The following is a 16,704-nucleotide window of genomic DNA, read 5'->3' as shown; positions in this document are numbered from 1 at the left end:
AGAGGTCAGAGCACATACAGTGACCTGACAATAACCCAAAAACATAGAACGAGCTCTGAGACGTGGGAACTCTGCTGACCGCAATCCCTAATCCTCTCCAACCACACTAGAGGCAGCCGTGGATTGCGCCTAACGCTCCCTATGCAACTCGGCACAGTTTGAGAAACTAGCTAGCCAGAAGATAGAAAATAAGCCTACCTTGCCTCAGACAAATACCCCAAAGGAAAAGGCAGCCCCCACATATAATGACTGTGAGTAAAGATGAAAAGACAAACGTAGAGATGAAATAGATTTAGCAAAGTGAGGCCCGACTTTCTGAACAGAGCGAGGATATGAAAGGTAACTTTGCGGTCAACACAAAACCCTACAAAAACCACGCAAAGGGGGCAAAAAGACCCTCCGTACCGAACTAACGGCACGGAGGTACACCCTCTGCGTCCCAGAGCTTCCAGCAAGCAGGAAAAAACAAATAAACAAGCTGGACAGAAAAAACAGCAAACAAAATAGCAAAGCGGAACTTAGCTATGCAGAGCAGCAGGCCACAGGAACGATCCAGGAGGAAACAGGTCCAATACAAGAACATTGACTGGAGGCCAGGATCAAAGCACTAGGTGGAGTTAAATAGAGCAGCACCTAACGACTTCACCACATCACCTGAGGAAGGAAACTCAGAAGCCGCAGTACCACTTTCCTCCACCAACGGAAGCTCACAGAGAGAATCAGCCGAAGTACCACTTGTGACCACAGGAGGGAGCTCTGCCACAGAATTCACAACAGTACCCCCCCCTTGAGGAGGGGTCACCGAACCCTCACCAGAGCCCCCAGGACGACCAGGATGAGCCATATGAAAGGCACGAACAAGATCGGAAGCATGGACATCAGAGGCAAAGACCCAGGAATTATCTTCCTGAGCATAACCCTTCCACTTAACCAGATACTGGAGTTTCCGTCTTGAAACACGAGAATCCAAAATCTTCTCCACAATATACTCCAACTCCCCCTCCACCAAAACCGGGGCAGGAGGATCAACAGATGGAACCATAGGTGCCACGTATCTCCGCAACAATGACCTATGGAATACGGTATGTATGGAAAAAGAATCTGGAAGGGTCAGACGAAAAGACACAGGATTAAGAACCTCAGAAATCCTATACGGACCAATGAAACGAGGTTTAAACTTAGGAGAGGAAACCTTCATAGGAATATGACGAGAAGATAACCAAACCAAATCCCCAACACGAAGTCGGGGACGCACACAGCGTCTGCGATTAGCGAAACGTTGAGCCTTCTCCTGGGACAAGGTCAAATTGTCCACTACATGAGTCCAAATCTGCTGCAACCTGTCCACCACAGTATCCACACCAGGACAGTCCGAAGACTCAACCTGCCCTGAAGAGAAACGAGGATGGAACCCAGAGTTGCAGAAAAACGGCGAAACCATGGTAGCCGAGCTGGCCCGATTATTAAGGGCGAACTCAGCCAAAGGCAAAAAGGACACCCAGTCATCCTGATCGGCAGAAACAAAGCATCTCAGATATGTTTCCAAGGTCTGATTGGTTCGTTCGGTCTGGCCATTAGTATGAGGATGGAAAGCCGAGGAAAAAGACAAGTCAATGCCCATCCTACCACAAAAGGCTCGCCAAAACCTCGAAACAAACTGGGAACCTCTGTCAGAAACGATATTCTCTGGAATGCCATGTAAACGAACCACATGCTGGAAGAACAATGGCACCAAATCAGAGGAGGAAGGTAATTTAGACAAGGGTACCAAATGGACCATCTTAGAGTAGCGATCACAGATCACCCAAATGACTGACATCTTTTGAGAGACGGGAAGATCTGAAATAAAATCCATAGAGATATGTGTCCAAGGCCTCTTCGGGACCGGCAAGGGCAAAAGCAACCCACTGGCACGAGAACAGCAGGGCTTAGCCCGAGCACAAATCCCACAGGACTGCACAAAAGAACGCACATCCCGCGACAGAGATGGCCACCAAAAGGATCTAGCCACTAACTCTCTGGTACCAAAGATTCCAGGATGACCAGCCAACACCGAACAATGAACCTCAGAGATAACTTTATTCGTCCACCTATCAGGGACAAACAGTTTCTCCGCTGGGCAACGATCAGGTTTATTAGCCTGAAATTTTTGCAGCACCCGCCGCAAATCAGGGGAGATGGCAGACACAATTACTCCCTCTTTGAGGATACCCGCCGGCTCAGATAAACCCGGAGACTCGGGCACAAAACTCCTAGACAGAGCATCCGCCTTCACATTTTTAGAGCCCGGAAGATACGAAATCACAAAGTCAAAACGGGCAAAAAACAGCGACCAACGAGCCTGTCTAGGATTCAACCGCTTGGCAGACTCGAGAGAAGTCAAGTTCTTATGATCAGTCAAGACCACCACGCGATGCTTAGCTCCTTCAAGCCAATGACGCCACTCCTCGAATGCCCACTTCATGGCCAGCAACTCTCGATTGCCCACATCATAATTTCGCTCAGCAGGCGAAAACTTCCTGGAAAAGAAGGAGCATGGTTTCATCACCGAGCAATCAGAACTTCTCTGCGACAAAACAGCCCCTGCTCCAATCTCAGAAGCATCAACCTCGACCTGGAATGGAAGCGAAACATCTGGTTGACACAACACAGGGGCAGAAGAAAAACGACGCTTCAACTCTTGAAAAGCTTCCACAGCAGCAGAAGACCAATTGACCAAATCAGCACCCTTCTTGGTCAAATCGGTCAATGGTTTAGCAATACTAGAAAAATTGCAGATGAAGCGACGATAAAAATTAGCAAAGCCCAGGAACTTTTGCAGACTTTTCAGAGATGTCGGCTGAGTCCAATCATGGATGGCTTGGACCTTAACAGGGTCCATCTCGATAGTGGAAGGGGAAAAGATGAACCCCAAAAATGAAACCTTCTGAACACCAAAGAGACACTTTGATCCCTTCACAAACAAAGAATTAGCACGCAGGACCTGAAACACCGTTCTGACCTGCTTCACATGAGACTCCCAATCATCCGAGAAGATCAAAATGTCATACAAGTACACAATCAGGAATTTATCCAGGTACTCTCGGAAGATGTCATGCATAAAGGACTGAAACACTGATGGAGCATTGGCAAGTCCGAATGGCATTACTAGATACTCAAAATGGCCCTCGGGCGTATTAAATGCAGTTTTCCATTCATCGCCTCGCTTAATACGCACAAGATTATACGCACCACGAAGATCTATCTTGGTGAACCAACTAGCCCCCTTAATCCGAGCAAACAAATCAGATAACAACGGCAAGGGGTACTGAAATTTAACCGTGATCTTATTTAGAAGGCGGTAATCTATACAAGGTCTCAGCGAACCATCCTTCTTGGCTACAAAAAAGAACCCTGCTCCTAATGGCGACGATGACGGGCGAATATGCCCCTTCTCCAAGGACTCCTTCACATAACTCCGCATAGCGGCGTGCTCAGGCACAGATAAATTAAACAGTCGACCTTTTGGGAATTTACTACCAGGAATCAAATCGATAGCACAATCACAATCCCTATGCGGAGGTAGGGTATCAGACTTGGGCTCATCAAATACATCCCGGTAATCAGACAAGAACTCTGGAACCTCAGAAGGGGTGGATGACGAAATAGTCAGAAATGGGACATCACCATGTACCCCCTGACAACCCCAGCTGGACACAGACATGGATTTCCAATCTAATACTTGATTATGGACTTGTAGCCATGGCAACCCCAACACGACCACATCATGCAGATTATGCAACACCAGAAAGCGAATAACCTCCTGATGTGCAGGAGCCATGCACATGGTCAGCTGGGTCCAGTACTGAGGCTTATTCTTGGGCAAAGGCGTAGCATCAATTCCTCTCAATGGAATAGGACACTGCAAGGGCTCCAAGAAAAACCCACAACGCCTAGCATACTCCAAGTCCATCAAATTCAGGGCAGCGCCTGAATCCACAAATGCCATGACAGAATACGATGACAAAGAGCAGATCAAGGTAACGGACAGAAGAAATTTTGACTGTACCGTACCAATGGTGGCAGACCTAGCGAACCGCTTAGTGCGCTTAGGACAATCAGAGATAGCATGAGTGGAATCACCACAGTAGAAACACAGACCATTCAGACGTCTGTGTTCTTGCCGTTCAACTCTGGTCAAAGTCCTATCGCACTGCATAGGCTCAGGTTTAAGCTCAGGTAATACCGCCAAATGGTGCACAGATTTACGCTCACGCAAGCGTCGACCGATCTGAATGGCCAAAGACATAGACTCATTCAGACCAGCAGGCATAGGAAATCCCACCATGACATCCTTAAGGGCTTCAGAGAGACCCTTTCTGAAAATAGCTGCGAGCGCACCTTCATTCCATTGAGTGAGTACGGACCACTTTCTAAATTTCTGACAATATACCTCTATCTCATCCTGACCCTGACACAGAGCCAGCAAATTTTTCTCTGCCTGATCCACTGAATTAGGTTCATCGTACAGCAATCCGAGCGCCAGGAAAAACGCATCGATATTACTTAATGCAGGATCTCCTGACGCAAGAGAAAATGCCCAGTCCTGAGGGTCGCCACGTAAAAAAGAAATAATGATCCTAACTTGTTGAACTGGGTCACCAGAGGAGCGAGGTTTCAAAGCCAGAAATAGTTTACAATTATTTTTGAAACTCAGAAATTTAGTTCTATCTCCAAAAAACAAATCAGGAATAGGAATTCTCGGTTCTAACATAGAATTCTGAACCACAAAGTCTTGAATATTTTGTACTCTTGCCGTGAGCTGATCCACACATGAAGACAGACCTTTAATGTCCATCGCTACACCTGTGTCCTGAACCACCCAAATGTCTAGGGGAAAAAAAAGGCAAAACACAGTGCAAAGAAAAAAAAATGGTCTCAGAACTTCTTTTTTCCCTCTATTGAGAATCATTAGTACTTTTGGCCTCCAGTACTGTTATGATAAGGTAATTCAGTACCACAATGGACATAGAGGTCAGAGCACATACAGTGACCTGACAATAACCCAAAAACATAGAACGAGCTCTGAGACGTGGGAACTCTGCTGACCGCAATCCCTAATCCTCTCAAACCACACTAGAGGCAGCCGTGGATTGCGCCTAACACTCCCTATGCAACTCGGCACAGCCTGAGAAACTAGCTAGCCTGAAGATAGAAAATAAGCCTACCTTGCCTCAGAGAAATACCCCAAAGGAAAAGGCAGCCCCCACATATAATGACTGTGAGTAAAGATGAAAAGACAAACGTTGAGATGAAATAGATTTAGCAAAGTGAGGCCCGACTTTCTGAACAGAGCGAGGATAGGAAAGGTAACTTTGCGGTCAACACAAAACCCTACAAAAACCACGCAAAGGGGGCAAAAAGACCCTCCGTACCGAACTAACGGTACGGAGGTACACCCTCTGCGTCCCAGAGCTTCCAGCAAGCAGGAAAAAACAAATAGACAAGCTGGACAGAAAAAACAGCAAACAAAATAGCAAAGCGGAACTTAGCTATGCAGAGCAGCAGGCCACAGGAACGATCCAGGAGGAAACAGGTCCAATACTAGAACAATGACTGGAGGCCAGGATCAAAGCACTAGGTGGAGTTAAATAGAGCAGCACCTAACGACTTCACCACATAACCTGAGGAAGGAAACTCAGAAGCCGCAGTACCACTTTCCTCCACCAACGGAAGCTCACAGAGAGAATCAGCCGAAGTACCACTTGTGACCACAGGAGGGAACTCTGCCACAGAATTCACAACATATACCTGTGTGTCATCTCCCCTGTATATAGTATATACCGGTGTGTCATCTCCTCCTGTATTAGACCTCGTTCACATGTTATTTCGTCAGTATTTTTACCTCAGTACTTGTAAGCTAGATTGGCAGCCTGATAAATCCCCAGCCAACAGGAAGCCCTCCCCCTGGCAGTATATATTAGCTCACACATACACATAATAGACAGGTCATGTGACTGACAGTTGCTTTATTTCCTATATGGTACATTTGTTGCTCTTGTAGTTTGTCTGCTTATTAATCAGATTTTTATTTTTGAAGGATAATACCAGACTTGTGTGTGTTTTAGGGTGAGTTTCGTTTGTCAAGTTGTGTGTGTTGAGTTGCGTGTGGCGACATGCATGTAGCGGCTTTTGTGAGATGAGTTTTGTGGCGACATGCGTGTAGCAACTTTTTATGTTGAGTTGCATGTGACAGGTTAGTATAGCAAGTTGTGTGCAGCAAGTTTTGAGCATGGCGAGTTTTGCGCGTGGCGAGTTTTATGTGTGGTGCCTTTTGAGTATGTGCAAGTTTTGTGTGAGGCAACTTTTGCATGTGTTGCAACTTTTGGACATGTGGCAATTTTTCCGCGTGTGTAAGTTTTGCGTGTGGCGAGTTTTCCATGAGGTGAGTTTTGCACGTGTGGCGAGTTTTGCGTGAGCCTAGTTTTTGCATGTGGAGAGTCTTGCGCGTGGCGAGTTTTGAGCGGCGACTTTTGTGTTTCGACTTTTATGTGGCGAGGTTGGTGTATGTGTGGTGAAATGTGTGCTGAGGGTGGTATATGTGTTCAAGCATGTGGTAGTGTGTGGCGCATTTTGTGTGTGTGTTCATATCCCCGTGTGTGGTGAGTATCCCATGTCGGGGCCCCACCTTAGCGACTGTACGGTATATACTCTTTGGCGCCATCCCTCTCACTCTTTAAGTCCCCCTTGTTCACATCTGGCAGCTGTCAATTTGCCTCCAACACTTTTCCTTTCACTTTTTCTCCATTATGTAGATAGGGGCAAAATTGTTTGGTGAATTGGAAATCGCGGGGTTAAAATTTCGCCTCACAACATAGCCTATGACGCTCTCGGGGTCCAGACGTGTGACTGTGCAAAATTTTGTGGCTGTAGCTGCAACGGTGCAGATGCCAATCCCGGATACACACACACACACACACACCTTTATATATTACATTGCATGAATACTAATAACCTACATAAGATGATGTCATGGGTAATAAAGCGAGATCTGCTTTGATGCTCAGTGTATCAGCGTGTCTCTTCCGTGCACGTATGTGAATTTTACTATTTAATTTGGAACTAACAGGCACAATGTCTCAGAAAGTCCCACATTATGGGGCGACGACATTACCTCCAGCTTCGGACATGAGCCTTGGAGATTTTCGGCCCAGACTTGCACCATCTCCACCCCACGGTTTACCTCCAGCACCCTAAGTTCAGGGCAGGAGCCACTCTGACAGGAGACACAAACACCATTAGTAATACAGGGGCCGGGGGGGTATACTCACTGGGAACAGGGAGGAGAATGGGAGTGATGGTCCGAAGAGGCCTCACCGTGAGCAGGCTCAGGATGTTATTAGTTTGGCAGCTGACGGACAAAAACAAGCAGCGCAGACTGGAGCCGCGCACGTCCAAAAAGCGAGACACAGCCTTACTGTCCACCTGCAAAGACAGTCACATGTCACTGAAAGTTGACTCACAGCACCCCACAACACAACACCTAGGGTAGAGCGCCCGCAGCCTACCACACCTGCACCCCACAACTTACCACACCTGCACCCCACAACCTACCACACCTGCACCCCACAACACAAAACCTAGGGTGGAGCGCCCACAGCCTACCACTCCTGCACCCCGCAACACAACACCTAGGGTGAAGAGCCCGCAGCCTACCACTCCGGCACCCCACAACACAACACCTAGGGTGAAGAGCCCGCAGCCTACCACTCCGGCACCCCGCAACACAACACCTAGGGTGGAGTGCGCACAACCTACCACACCTGCACCCCACAATATCAACCCTAGGGTGGCGTGCGCACAACCTACCACACCTGAACCCCACAATATCACACCTAGGGTGGAGTGCGCACAACCTACCACACCTGAACCCCACAATATCACACCTAGGGTGGAGTGCGCACAACCTACCACACCTGCACCCCACAATATCACACCTAGGGTGGAGTGCGCACAACCTACCACACCTGAACCCCACAATATCACACCTAGGGTGAAGTGCGCACAACCTACCACACCTGAACCCCACAATATCACACCTAGGGTGGAGTGCGCACAACCTACCACACCTGAACCCCACAATATCACACCTAGGGTGGAGTGCGCACAACCTACCACACCTGCACCCCACAATATCACACCTAGGGTGGAGTGCGCACAACATACCACACCTGAACCCCACAATATCACACCTAGGGTGGAGTGCGCACAACCTACCACACCTGCACCCCACAATATCACACCTAGGGTGGAGTGCGCACAACATACCACACCTGCTCCCCACAATATCACACCTAAGGTGGAGTGCGCACAACCTACCACACCTGCACCCCACAACACATCCCCCAACATCACACGTGCACTCCACCTAACCCCTGAAGGCCCTTACACGACGATTCACGTACTGTGCACTCACCTCAGAGTCCTGTAAATTGAGGGAGGTGAGATGAGGGCAGCTTTCACCCACAGACACCAGAGCGTCTGCCGTCACCTTACTGCAGTGAGACAGTGTGAGAGCAGTAAGCAGCGGGCAGAAGGAGGCAAGACTCTGCAAAACAGAAGAGAGAGTGAGAGATACAGAGAGGAGGTGAGACACCGAGAGTGACAGATGCAGGATGGAGGCGAGAGACACCTAGAGTGACGGAGGCAAGAGACACCTAGAGTGACGGAGGCGAGAGACACCTAGAGTGACGGAGGCGAGAGACACCTAGAGTGACGGAGGCGAGAGACACCTAGAGTGACGGAGGCAAGAGACACCTAGAGTGACGGAGGCGAGAGACACCTAGAGTGACGGAGGCGAGAGACACCTAGAGTGACGGAGGCGAGAGACACCTAGAGAGTGACAGACACGGGGTGGAGGCGAGAGACACCTAGAGTGACGGAGGCGAGAGACACCTAGAGTGACGGAGGCGAGAGACACCTAGAGTGACGGAGGCGAGAGACACCTAGAGTGACGGAGGCGAGAGACACCTAGAGTGACGGAGGCGAGAGACACCTAGAGTGACGGAGGCGAGAGACACCTAGAGTGACGGAGGCGAGAGACACCTAGAGTGACGGAGGCGAGAGACACCTAGAGTGACGGAGGCGAGAGACACCTAGAGTGACAGATACGGGGTGGAGGCGAGAGACACCTAGAGTGACGGAGGCGAGAGACACCTAGAGTGACAGACACGGGGTGGAAGCGAGAGACACCTAGAGTGACGGAGGCGAGAGACACCTAGAGTGATAGACGTGGGGTGGAGGCGAGAGACACCTAGAGTGACGGAGGCAAGAGACACCTAGAGTGATAGACGTGGGGTGGAGGCGAGAGACACCTAGAGTGACGGAGGCGAGAGACACCAAGAGTGACGGAGGCGGGAGACACCTAGAGTGACAGACACGGGGTGGAGGCGAGAGACACCTAGAGTGACGGAGGCGAGAGACACCAAGAGTGACGGAGGCGGGAGACACCTAGAATGATAGACACGGGGTGGAGGCGAGAGACACCTAGAGTGACGGAGGCGAGAGACACCAAGAGTGACGGAGGCGAGAGACACCTAGAGTGACAGACACGGGGTGGAGGCGAGAGACACCTAGAGTGACGGAGGCGAGAGACACCTAGAATGATAGACACGGGGTGGAGGCGAGAGACACCTAGAGTGACGGAGGCGAGAGACACCAAGAGTGACGGAGGCGAGAGACACCAAGAGTGACGGAGGCGAGAGACACCTAGAGTGACAGACACGGGGTGGAGGCGAGAGACACCTAGAGTGACAGACACGGGGTGGAGGCGAGAGACACCTAGAGTGACAGACACGGGGTGGAGGCGAGAGACACCTAGAGTGACAGACACGGGGTGGAGGCGAGAGACACCTAGAGTGACGGAGGCGAGAGACACCTAGAGTGACAGACGTGGGGTGGAGGCGAGAGACACCAAGAGTGACGGAGGCGAGAGACACCTAGAGTGACGGAGGCGAGAGACACCAAGAGTGACGGAGGCGAGAGACACCTAGAGTGACGGAGGCGAGAGACACCTAGAGTGACGGAGGCGAGAGACACCTAGAGTGACGGAGGCGAGAGACACCTAGAGTGACGGAGGCGAGAGACACCTAGAGTGACGGAGGCGAGAGACACCTAGAGTGACAGACACGGGGTGGAGGCGAGAGACACCTAGAGTGACGGAGGCGAGAGACACCTAGAGTGACGGAGGCGAGAGACACCTAGAGAGTGACAGACACGGGGTGGAGGCGAGAGACACCTAGAGTGACAGACACGGGGTGGAGGCGAGAGACACATAGAGTGACGGAGGCGAGAGACACCTAGAATGATAGACGTGGGGTGGAGGCGAGAGACACCTAGAGTGACGGAGGCGAGAGACACCTAGAGTGACGGAGGCGAGAGACACCTAGAGTGATAGACGTGGGGTGGAGGCGAGAGACACCTAGAGTGACGGAGGCGAGAGACACCAAGAGTGACGAAGGCGAGAGACACCTAGAGTGACAGACACGGGGTGGAGGCGAGAGACACCTAGAGTGACGGAGGCGAGATACACCTAGAGTGACGGAGGCGAGAGACACCTAGAGTGATAGACGTGGGGTGGAGGCGAGAGACACCTAGAGTGACGGAGGCGAGAGACACCAAGAGTGACGGAGGCGGGAGACACCTAGAGTGACAGACACGGGGTGGAGGCGAGAGACACCTAGAGTGACAGACATGGGGTGGAGGCGAGAGACACCTAGAGTGACGGAGGCGAGAGACACCAAGAGTGACGGAGGCGAGAGACACCTAGAATGATAGACGTGGGGTGGAGGCGAGACACACCTAGAGTGACGGAGGCGAGAGACACCTAGAGTGACGGAGGCGAGAGACACCTAGAGTGACGGAGGCGAGAGACACCAAGAGTGACGGAGGCGAGAGACACCTAGAGTGACAGACACGGGGTGGAGGCGAGAGACACCTAGAGTGACGGAGGCGAGAGACACCAAGAGTGACGGAGGCGAGAGACACCTAGAGTGACGGAGGCGGGAGACACCTAGAGTGACGGACACGGGGTGGAGGCGAGAGACACCTAGAGTGACGGAGGCGAGAGACACCTAGAGTGACGGAGGCGAGAGACACCGAAAGTGACAGACACGGGGTGGAGGCGAGAGACACCTAGAGTGACAGACACGGGGTGGAGGCGAGAGACACCTAGAGTGACAGACACGGGGTGGAGGCGAGAGACACCTAGAGTGACAGACACGGGGTGGAGGCGAGAGACACCTAGAGTGACAGACACGGGGTGGAGGCGAGAGACACCTAGAGTGACGGACACGGGGTGGAGGCGAGAGACACCTAGAGTGACGGAGGCGAGAGACACCAAGAGTGACGGAGGCGAGAGACACCTAGAGTGACGGAGGCGGGAGACATCTAGAGTGACGGAGGCGGGAGACACCTAGAGTGACGGAGGCGAGAGACACCTAGAGTGACGGAGGCGAGAGACACCTAGAGTGACGGACACGGGGTGGAGGCGAGAGACACCTAGAGTGACGGAGGCGAGAGACACCAAGAGTGATGGAGGCGAGAGACACCTAGAGTGACGGAGGCGGGAGACATCTAGAGTGACGGAGGCGGGAGACACCTAGAGTGACAGACACGGGGTGGAGGCGAGAGACACCTAGAGTGACGGAGGCGAGAGACACCTAGAGTGATAGACGTGGGGTGGAGGCGAGAGACACCTAGAGTGACGGAGGCGAGAGACACCTAGAATGATAGACGTGGGGTGGAGGCGAGAGACACCTAGAATGATAGACGTGGGGTGGAGGCGAGAGACACCTAGAGTGACGGAGGCGAGAGACACCTAGAGTGACGGAGGCGAGAGACACCTAGAGTGACGGAGGCGGGAGACATCTAGAGTGACGGAGGCGGGAGACACCTAGAGTGACAGACACGGGGTGGAGGCGAGAGACACCTAGAGTGACGGAGGCGAGAGACACAGAGTGACAGACGTGGGGTGGAGGCGAGAGACACCTAGAGTGACGGAGGCGAGAGACACCTAGAATGATAGACGTGGGGTGGAGGTGAGAGACACCTAGAGTGACGGAGGCGAGAGACACCTAGAGTGACAGACGTGGGGTGGAGGCGAGAGACACCTAGAGTGATGGAGGCGAGAGACACCAAGAGTGACGGAGGCGAGAGACACCTAGAGTGACGGAGGCGAGAGACACCTAGAGTGACGGACATGGGGTGGAGGCGGGAGACGACAAGAGTGACAAATGCGGGGTGGAGGCGAGAGACACCTAGAGTGACGGAGGCGAGAGACACCAAGAGTGACGGAGGCGAGAGACACCTAGAGTGACGGAGGCGAGAGACACCAAGAGTGACGGAGGCGAGAGACACCTAGAGTGACGGAGGCGAGAGACACCTAGAGTGACGGAGGCGAGAGACACCTAGAGTGACGGAGGCGAGAGACACCTAGAGTGACGGACATGGGGTGGAGGCGGGAGACGACAAGAGTGACAAATGCGGGGTGGAGGCGAGAGACGAGAGTGACAGACGCGGAGCAGAGGTGGGAGACGACGACGAGAGAGAGATGCGGGAAGGAGACAAGAGTGAGAGATGCAGAGGTGAGAGACACTAAGAGTGAGACGCGGGGTGGAGGCAAGAGACACAGAGTGAGACAGGGGGCAGAATGGCGAGACACCCTGAGAGTGACAGACTCGGGCGGAGTTGAGAGAGGAGGGCGGAGGCGAGAAGACTGGTATATAGAGAGAGAGAAAGCGAGAAACAGGCAGGTATCAGAAACAGAAGTAGATTTATTCTAAAAGAGGAGGGGGCGGGATGAGAGGGCGCGGGGGAGGTGTGATGAGAAGGCGCAGGGGAGGTGTGATGAGAGGGCGCGGGGGAGGGGTGATGAGAAGGCGCGGGGGAGGTGTGATGAGAAGGCACGGGGGGAGGTGTGATGAGAAGGCGTGGGGGGAGGTGTGATGAGAAGGCGCGGGGGGAGGTGTGATGAGAAGGCGTGGGGGGAGGTGTGATGAGAAGGTGCGGGGGAGGTTTGATGAGAAGGCGCGGGGGGAGGTTTGATGAGAAGGCGCGGGGGGAGGTGTGATGAGAAGGTGCGGGGGGAGGTGTGATGAGAAGGCGCGGGGGGAGGTGTGATGAGAAGGCGCGGGGGGAGGTGTGATGAGAAGGTGCGGGGGAGGTTTGATGAGAAGGCACGGGGGGAGGTGTGATGAGAAGGTGCGGGGGGAGGTGTGATGAGAAGGCGCGGGGGGAGGTGTGATGAGAAGGCGCGGGGGGAGGTTTGATGAGGTGCGGGGGGAGGTGTGATGAGAAGGTGCGGGGGGAGGTGTGATGAGAAGGCGTGGGGGGAGGTGTGATGAGAAGGCTCGGGGGGAGGTTTGATGAGAAGGTGCGGGGGGAGGTGTGATGAGAAGGCGCGGGGGGACGTGTGATGAGAAGGTGCGGGGGAGGTTTGATGAGAAGGCACGGGGGGAGGTGTGATGAGAAGGCGCGGGGGGAGGTTTGATGAGAAGGTGCGGGGGGAGGTGTGATGAGAAGGTGCGGGGGGAGGTGTGATGAGAAGGCGCGGGGGGAGGTGTGATGAGAAGGTGCGGGGGAGGTGTGATGAGAAGGCACTGGGGAAAATAGATGAGAAAAGGCAGGATGAGAAGGAGAAGGGGAGATTCGATGAGGAGCAGGTGGGATGAGGAGGGATAAGAAGGCGCGGTGGAGGTGCGATGAGAAGGCGGTGGGGAGCTGGCCAGATGAGAAAGCGCAGGGGAAATGCAAAGCGGAGGCGGTGGGATGAGAAGGCGCGAGGGAGGTGCTATGAGGGGCGAGATAAGAAGGCGCGTGGGAGGTGCTATGAGGGGGCGAGATAAGAAGGCGCGAGGGAGGTGCTATGAGGGGCGAGATAAGTAGGCGCGAGGGAGGTGCTATGAGGGGGCGGCATACAGCGTTACCTGAAGAACAAATGGGATGTGATCATTCCAGTGATGCAGGGAGAAGTCAGAAACCTGAGAAAGTCTGAAAAACAGAAGTGAGGATGATCTCAGTCACAGAAATTATGGTGAGGACCTGAGATTAGGACACCTGTAATAATATTACAGAACAGTCCTGCAGTGGTTATATAAAGTGTACACGCCCCTGGAAAAAGGCCAGATATAGTAAATGAAGAATTATTTAAGAACTTTTTCCCCTAGTGTAGCCCATAATCTGTTTATATCCAGTGAAAAACAAACTGAAATCTTTCTGAGACAATAAAAAATAAGAAACCTAAAATAATGCAGTTGCATAAGTGTGCACATCCTCTTATAACTGGGGATGTGGGTGTGTTCAGAATCAGCCGATCACATTTCCTCCATGTTACAAAGTAGTCAGCCCTCAGCATCCTTCATTTACAGCGATTCTGCTTGACCCCGGAGAAGGTGCTGCTGCTCTCGGAGGATTTTCCTGACATTTCCTGAACCGTAAACAACTGACAACACAGCAAAGGATCTCAGTGTGGAAAATTGTCAGTCAGGAGAAGGAACAAAATCATTTCCTAGGTATCAGATTTGACATGGACACTGTGAAGACGTCATCAATAAGGAGCTGAAATCTGGCAACTTAGCAACATTACAGAGAACTGGACGTCCCTCGAAAAGTAAGGAAAGACTAGAAGAAAATTGTCCCTGGAGCCCGACAGCAACATTAAGGGAGCTGCGGGAATTTCTGGCCAGTCCTGGTTGTGTTCTACATGTGACTACAATCTCACGTATTCTTCATATGTCTGACCTGTATGGTCAGGGGAAATACGGAAGCATTTTCTAACTAAGGCTAACAACCAGGCCCCACAATATTCTGCCAAATCTTCTATCACATCAGCCAGAAGCAGGAAACGTAATCTGTCTGATGAGACCGAGGGGGAACTCTGTGGCCATAATCCCAGAAGGTGTAAATCCAACACTACGCATAATCAGAAGACCTCCATCCCCACAGTGAGGCATGGTGGTGGCAGCATTGTGCCCTGGGGCTTTAGCCAAGGGGGAGGGGATTATGGACAGAACAAATAGAAAATTTTATATCAGAACCTTCCGGCCTCTGCTAAAAAGCTGAAGATGAGGAGGAATTTCACCTCTCAGTGACTACGACCCTAAAGACCTCCAAATAACCGGCTACCCGAGAGAAGATGGAATTATTTCTCGCTTATATTGCACCATTACTTCTGCAGCTTTATAGACATCATTATCCTGTCCCCATTGGAGCTCAAAATCTACATCCCCTAGAAAATACAAACTCCTTGCAGATGTTGTCCTTGATGGGATTTGAACCTAGGACCCTAGAGCTTCAAGGCAACAGTGCTAACAACTGAGCTACTATGCTGTCCATTAATAGAAGTACTGGAACAGCACAGCTCACTCCCAGCTCTGAACCCAAGGGACAGTCTGTGGTGACCTGCAGAGGATGCTGTACACAGGAGATGCCCCCGCAATCTGTGGTGACCTGAAGAGGGCGCTGTACACAGGAGATGCCCCCGCAATCTGTGGTGACCTGAAGAGGGCGCTGTACACAGGAGATGTACCCGCAATCTGTGGTGACCTGAAGAGGACGCTGTACACAGGAGATGTCCCCGCAATCTGTGGTGTCCTGAAGAGGGCGCTGTACACAGGAGATGTCCCCGCAATCTGTGGTGACCTGAAGAGGGCGCTGTACACAGGAGAGGCCCCCGCAATCTGTGGTGACCTGAAGAGGACGCTGTACACAGGAGAGGCCCCCGCAATCTGTGGTGACCTGAAGAGGATGCTGTACACAGGAGATGCCCCCGCAATCTGTGGTGACCTGAAGAGGGCGCTGTACACAGGAGAGGCCCCGCAATCTGTGGTGACCTGAAGAGGACGCTGTACACAGGAGATGCCCCCGCAATCTGTGGTGTCCTGAAGAGGACGCTGTACACAGGAGATGTCCCCGCAATCTGTGGTGACCTGAAGAGGGCGCTGTACACAGGAGATGTCCCCACAATCTGTGGTGACCTGAAGAGGACGCTGTACACAGGAGATGTCCCCACAATCTGTGGTGACCTGAAGAGGATGCTGTACACAGGAGATGCCCCCGCAATCTGTGGTGTCCTGAAGAGGACGCTGTACACAGGAGATGTCCCCGCAATCTGTGGTGACCTGAAGAGGATGCCGTACACAGGAGATGTCCCCGCAATCTGTGGTGACCTGAAGAGGACACTGTACACAGGAGATGTCCCCGCAATCTGTGGTGACCTGAAGAGGGCGCTGTACACAGGAGATGCCCCCACAATCTGTGGTGACCTGAAGAGGATGCTGTACACAGGAGATGCCCCCGCAATCTGTGGTGACCTGAAGAGGGCGCTGTACACAGGAGAGGCCCCCGCAATCTGTGGTGACCTGAAGAGGACGCTGTACACAGGAGATGCCCCCGCAATCTGTGGTGTCCTGAAGAGGACGCTGTACACAGGAGATGTCCCCGCAATCTGTGGTGACCTGAAGAGGGCGCTGTACACAGGAGATGTCCCCACAATCTGTGGTGACCTGAAGAGGATGCTGTACACAGGAGATGCCCCCGCAATCTGTGGTGTCCTGAAGAGGACGCTGTACACAGGAGATGTCCCCGCAATCTGTGGTGACCTGAAGAGGATGCCGTACACAGGAGATGTCCCCGCAATCTGTGGTGACCTGAAGAGGGCGCTGTACA

The 16,704-nt window shown here is 52.4% G+C and overlaps 2 protein-coding genes across 4 annotated transcripts in view; one reads left to right on the top strand and one right to left on the bottom strand.

Moving 5' to 3' along the window:
* Positions 1-16,704, top strand: part of SLC52A2 (solute carrier family 52 member 2) — a 241,047-nt gene that overhangs the window by 69,191 nt on the left and 155,152 nt on the right. The window lies entirely within an intron of this gene.
* Positions 1-16,704, bottom strand: part of FBXL6 (F-box and leucine rich repeat protein 6) — a 118,287-nt gene that overhangs the window by 28,847 nt on the left and 72,736 nt on the right. For all 3 annotated transcript variants that reach the window (XM_069732119.1, XM_069732120.1, XM_069732118.1), the window contains 4 exons: positions 13,965-14,028; positions 8,456-8,587; positions 7,357-7,464; positions 7,154-7,255 (listed from right to left, as the gene is read on the bottom strand). In XM_069732119.1, the coding sequence (XP_069588220.1) occupies positions 7,154-7,255; positions 7,357-7,464; positions 8,456-8,587; positions 13,965-14,028 (406 nt within the window). The remainder of the gene's footprint in view (positions 1-7,153; positions 7,256-7,356; positions 7,465-8,455; positions 8,588-13,964; positions 14,029-16,704) is intronic.

The sequence above is a fragment of the Ranitomeya imitator genome, chromosome 6, assembly GCF_032444005.1.
Source record: "Ranitomeya imitator isolate aRanImi1 chromosome 6, aRanImi1.pri, whole genome shotgun sequence".
Classification (NCBI taxonomy): Eukaryota; Metazoa; Chordata; class Amphibia; order Anura; family Dendrobatidae; genus Ranitomeya; species Ranitomeya imitator.
Note: the sequence above shows the minus strand (reverse complement) of the source record. Positions and strands in the feature narration are given on the sequence as shown.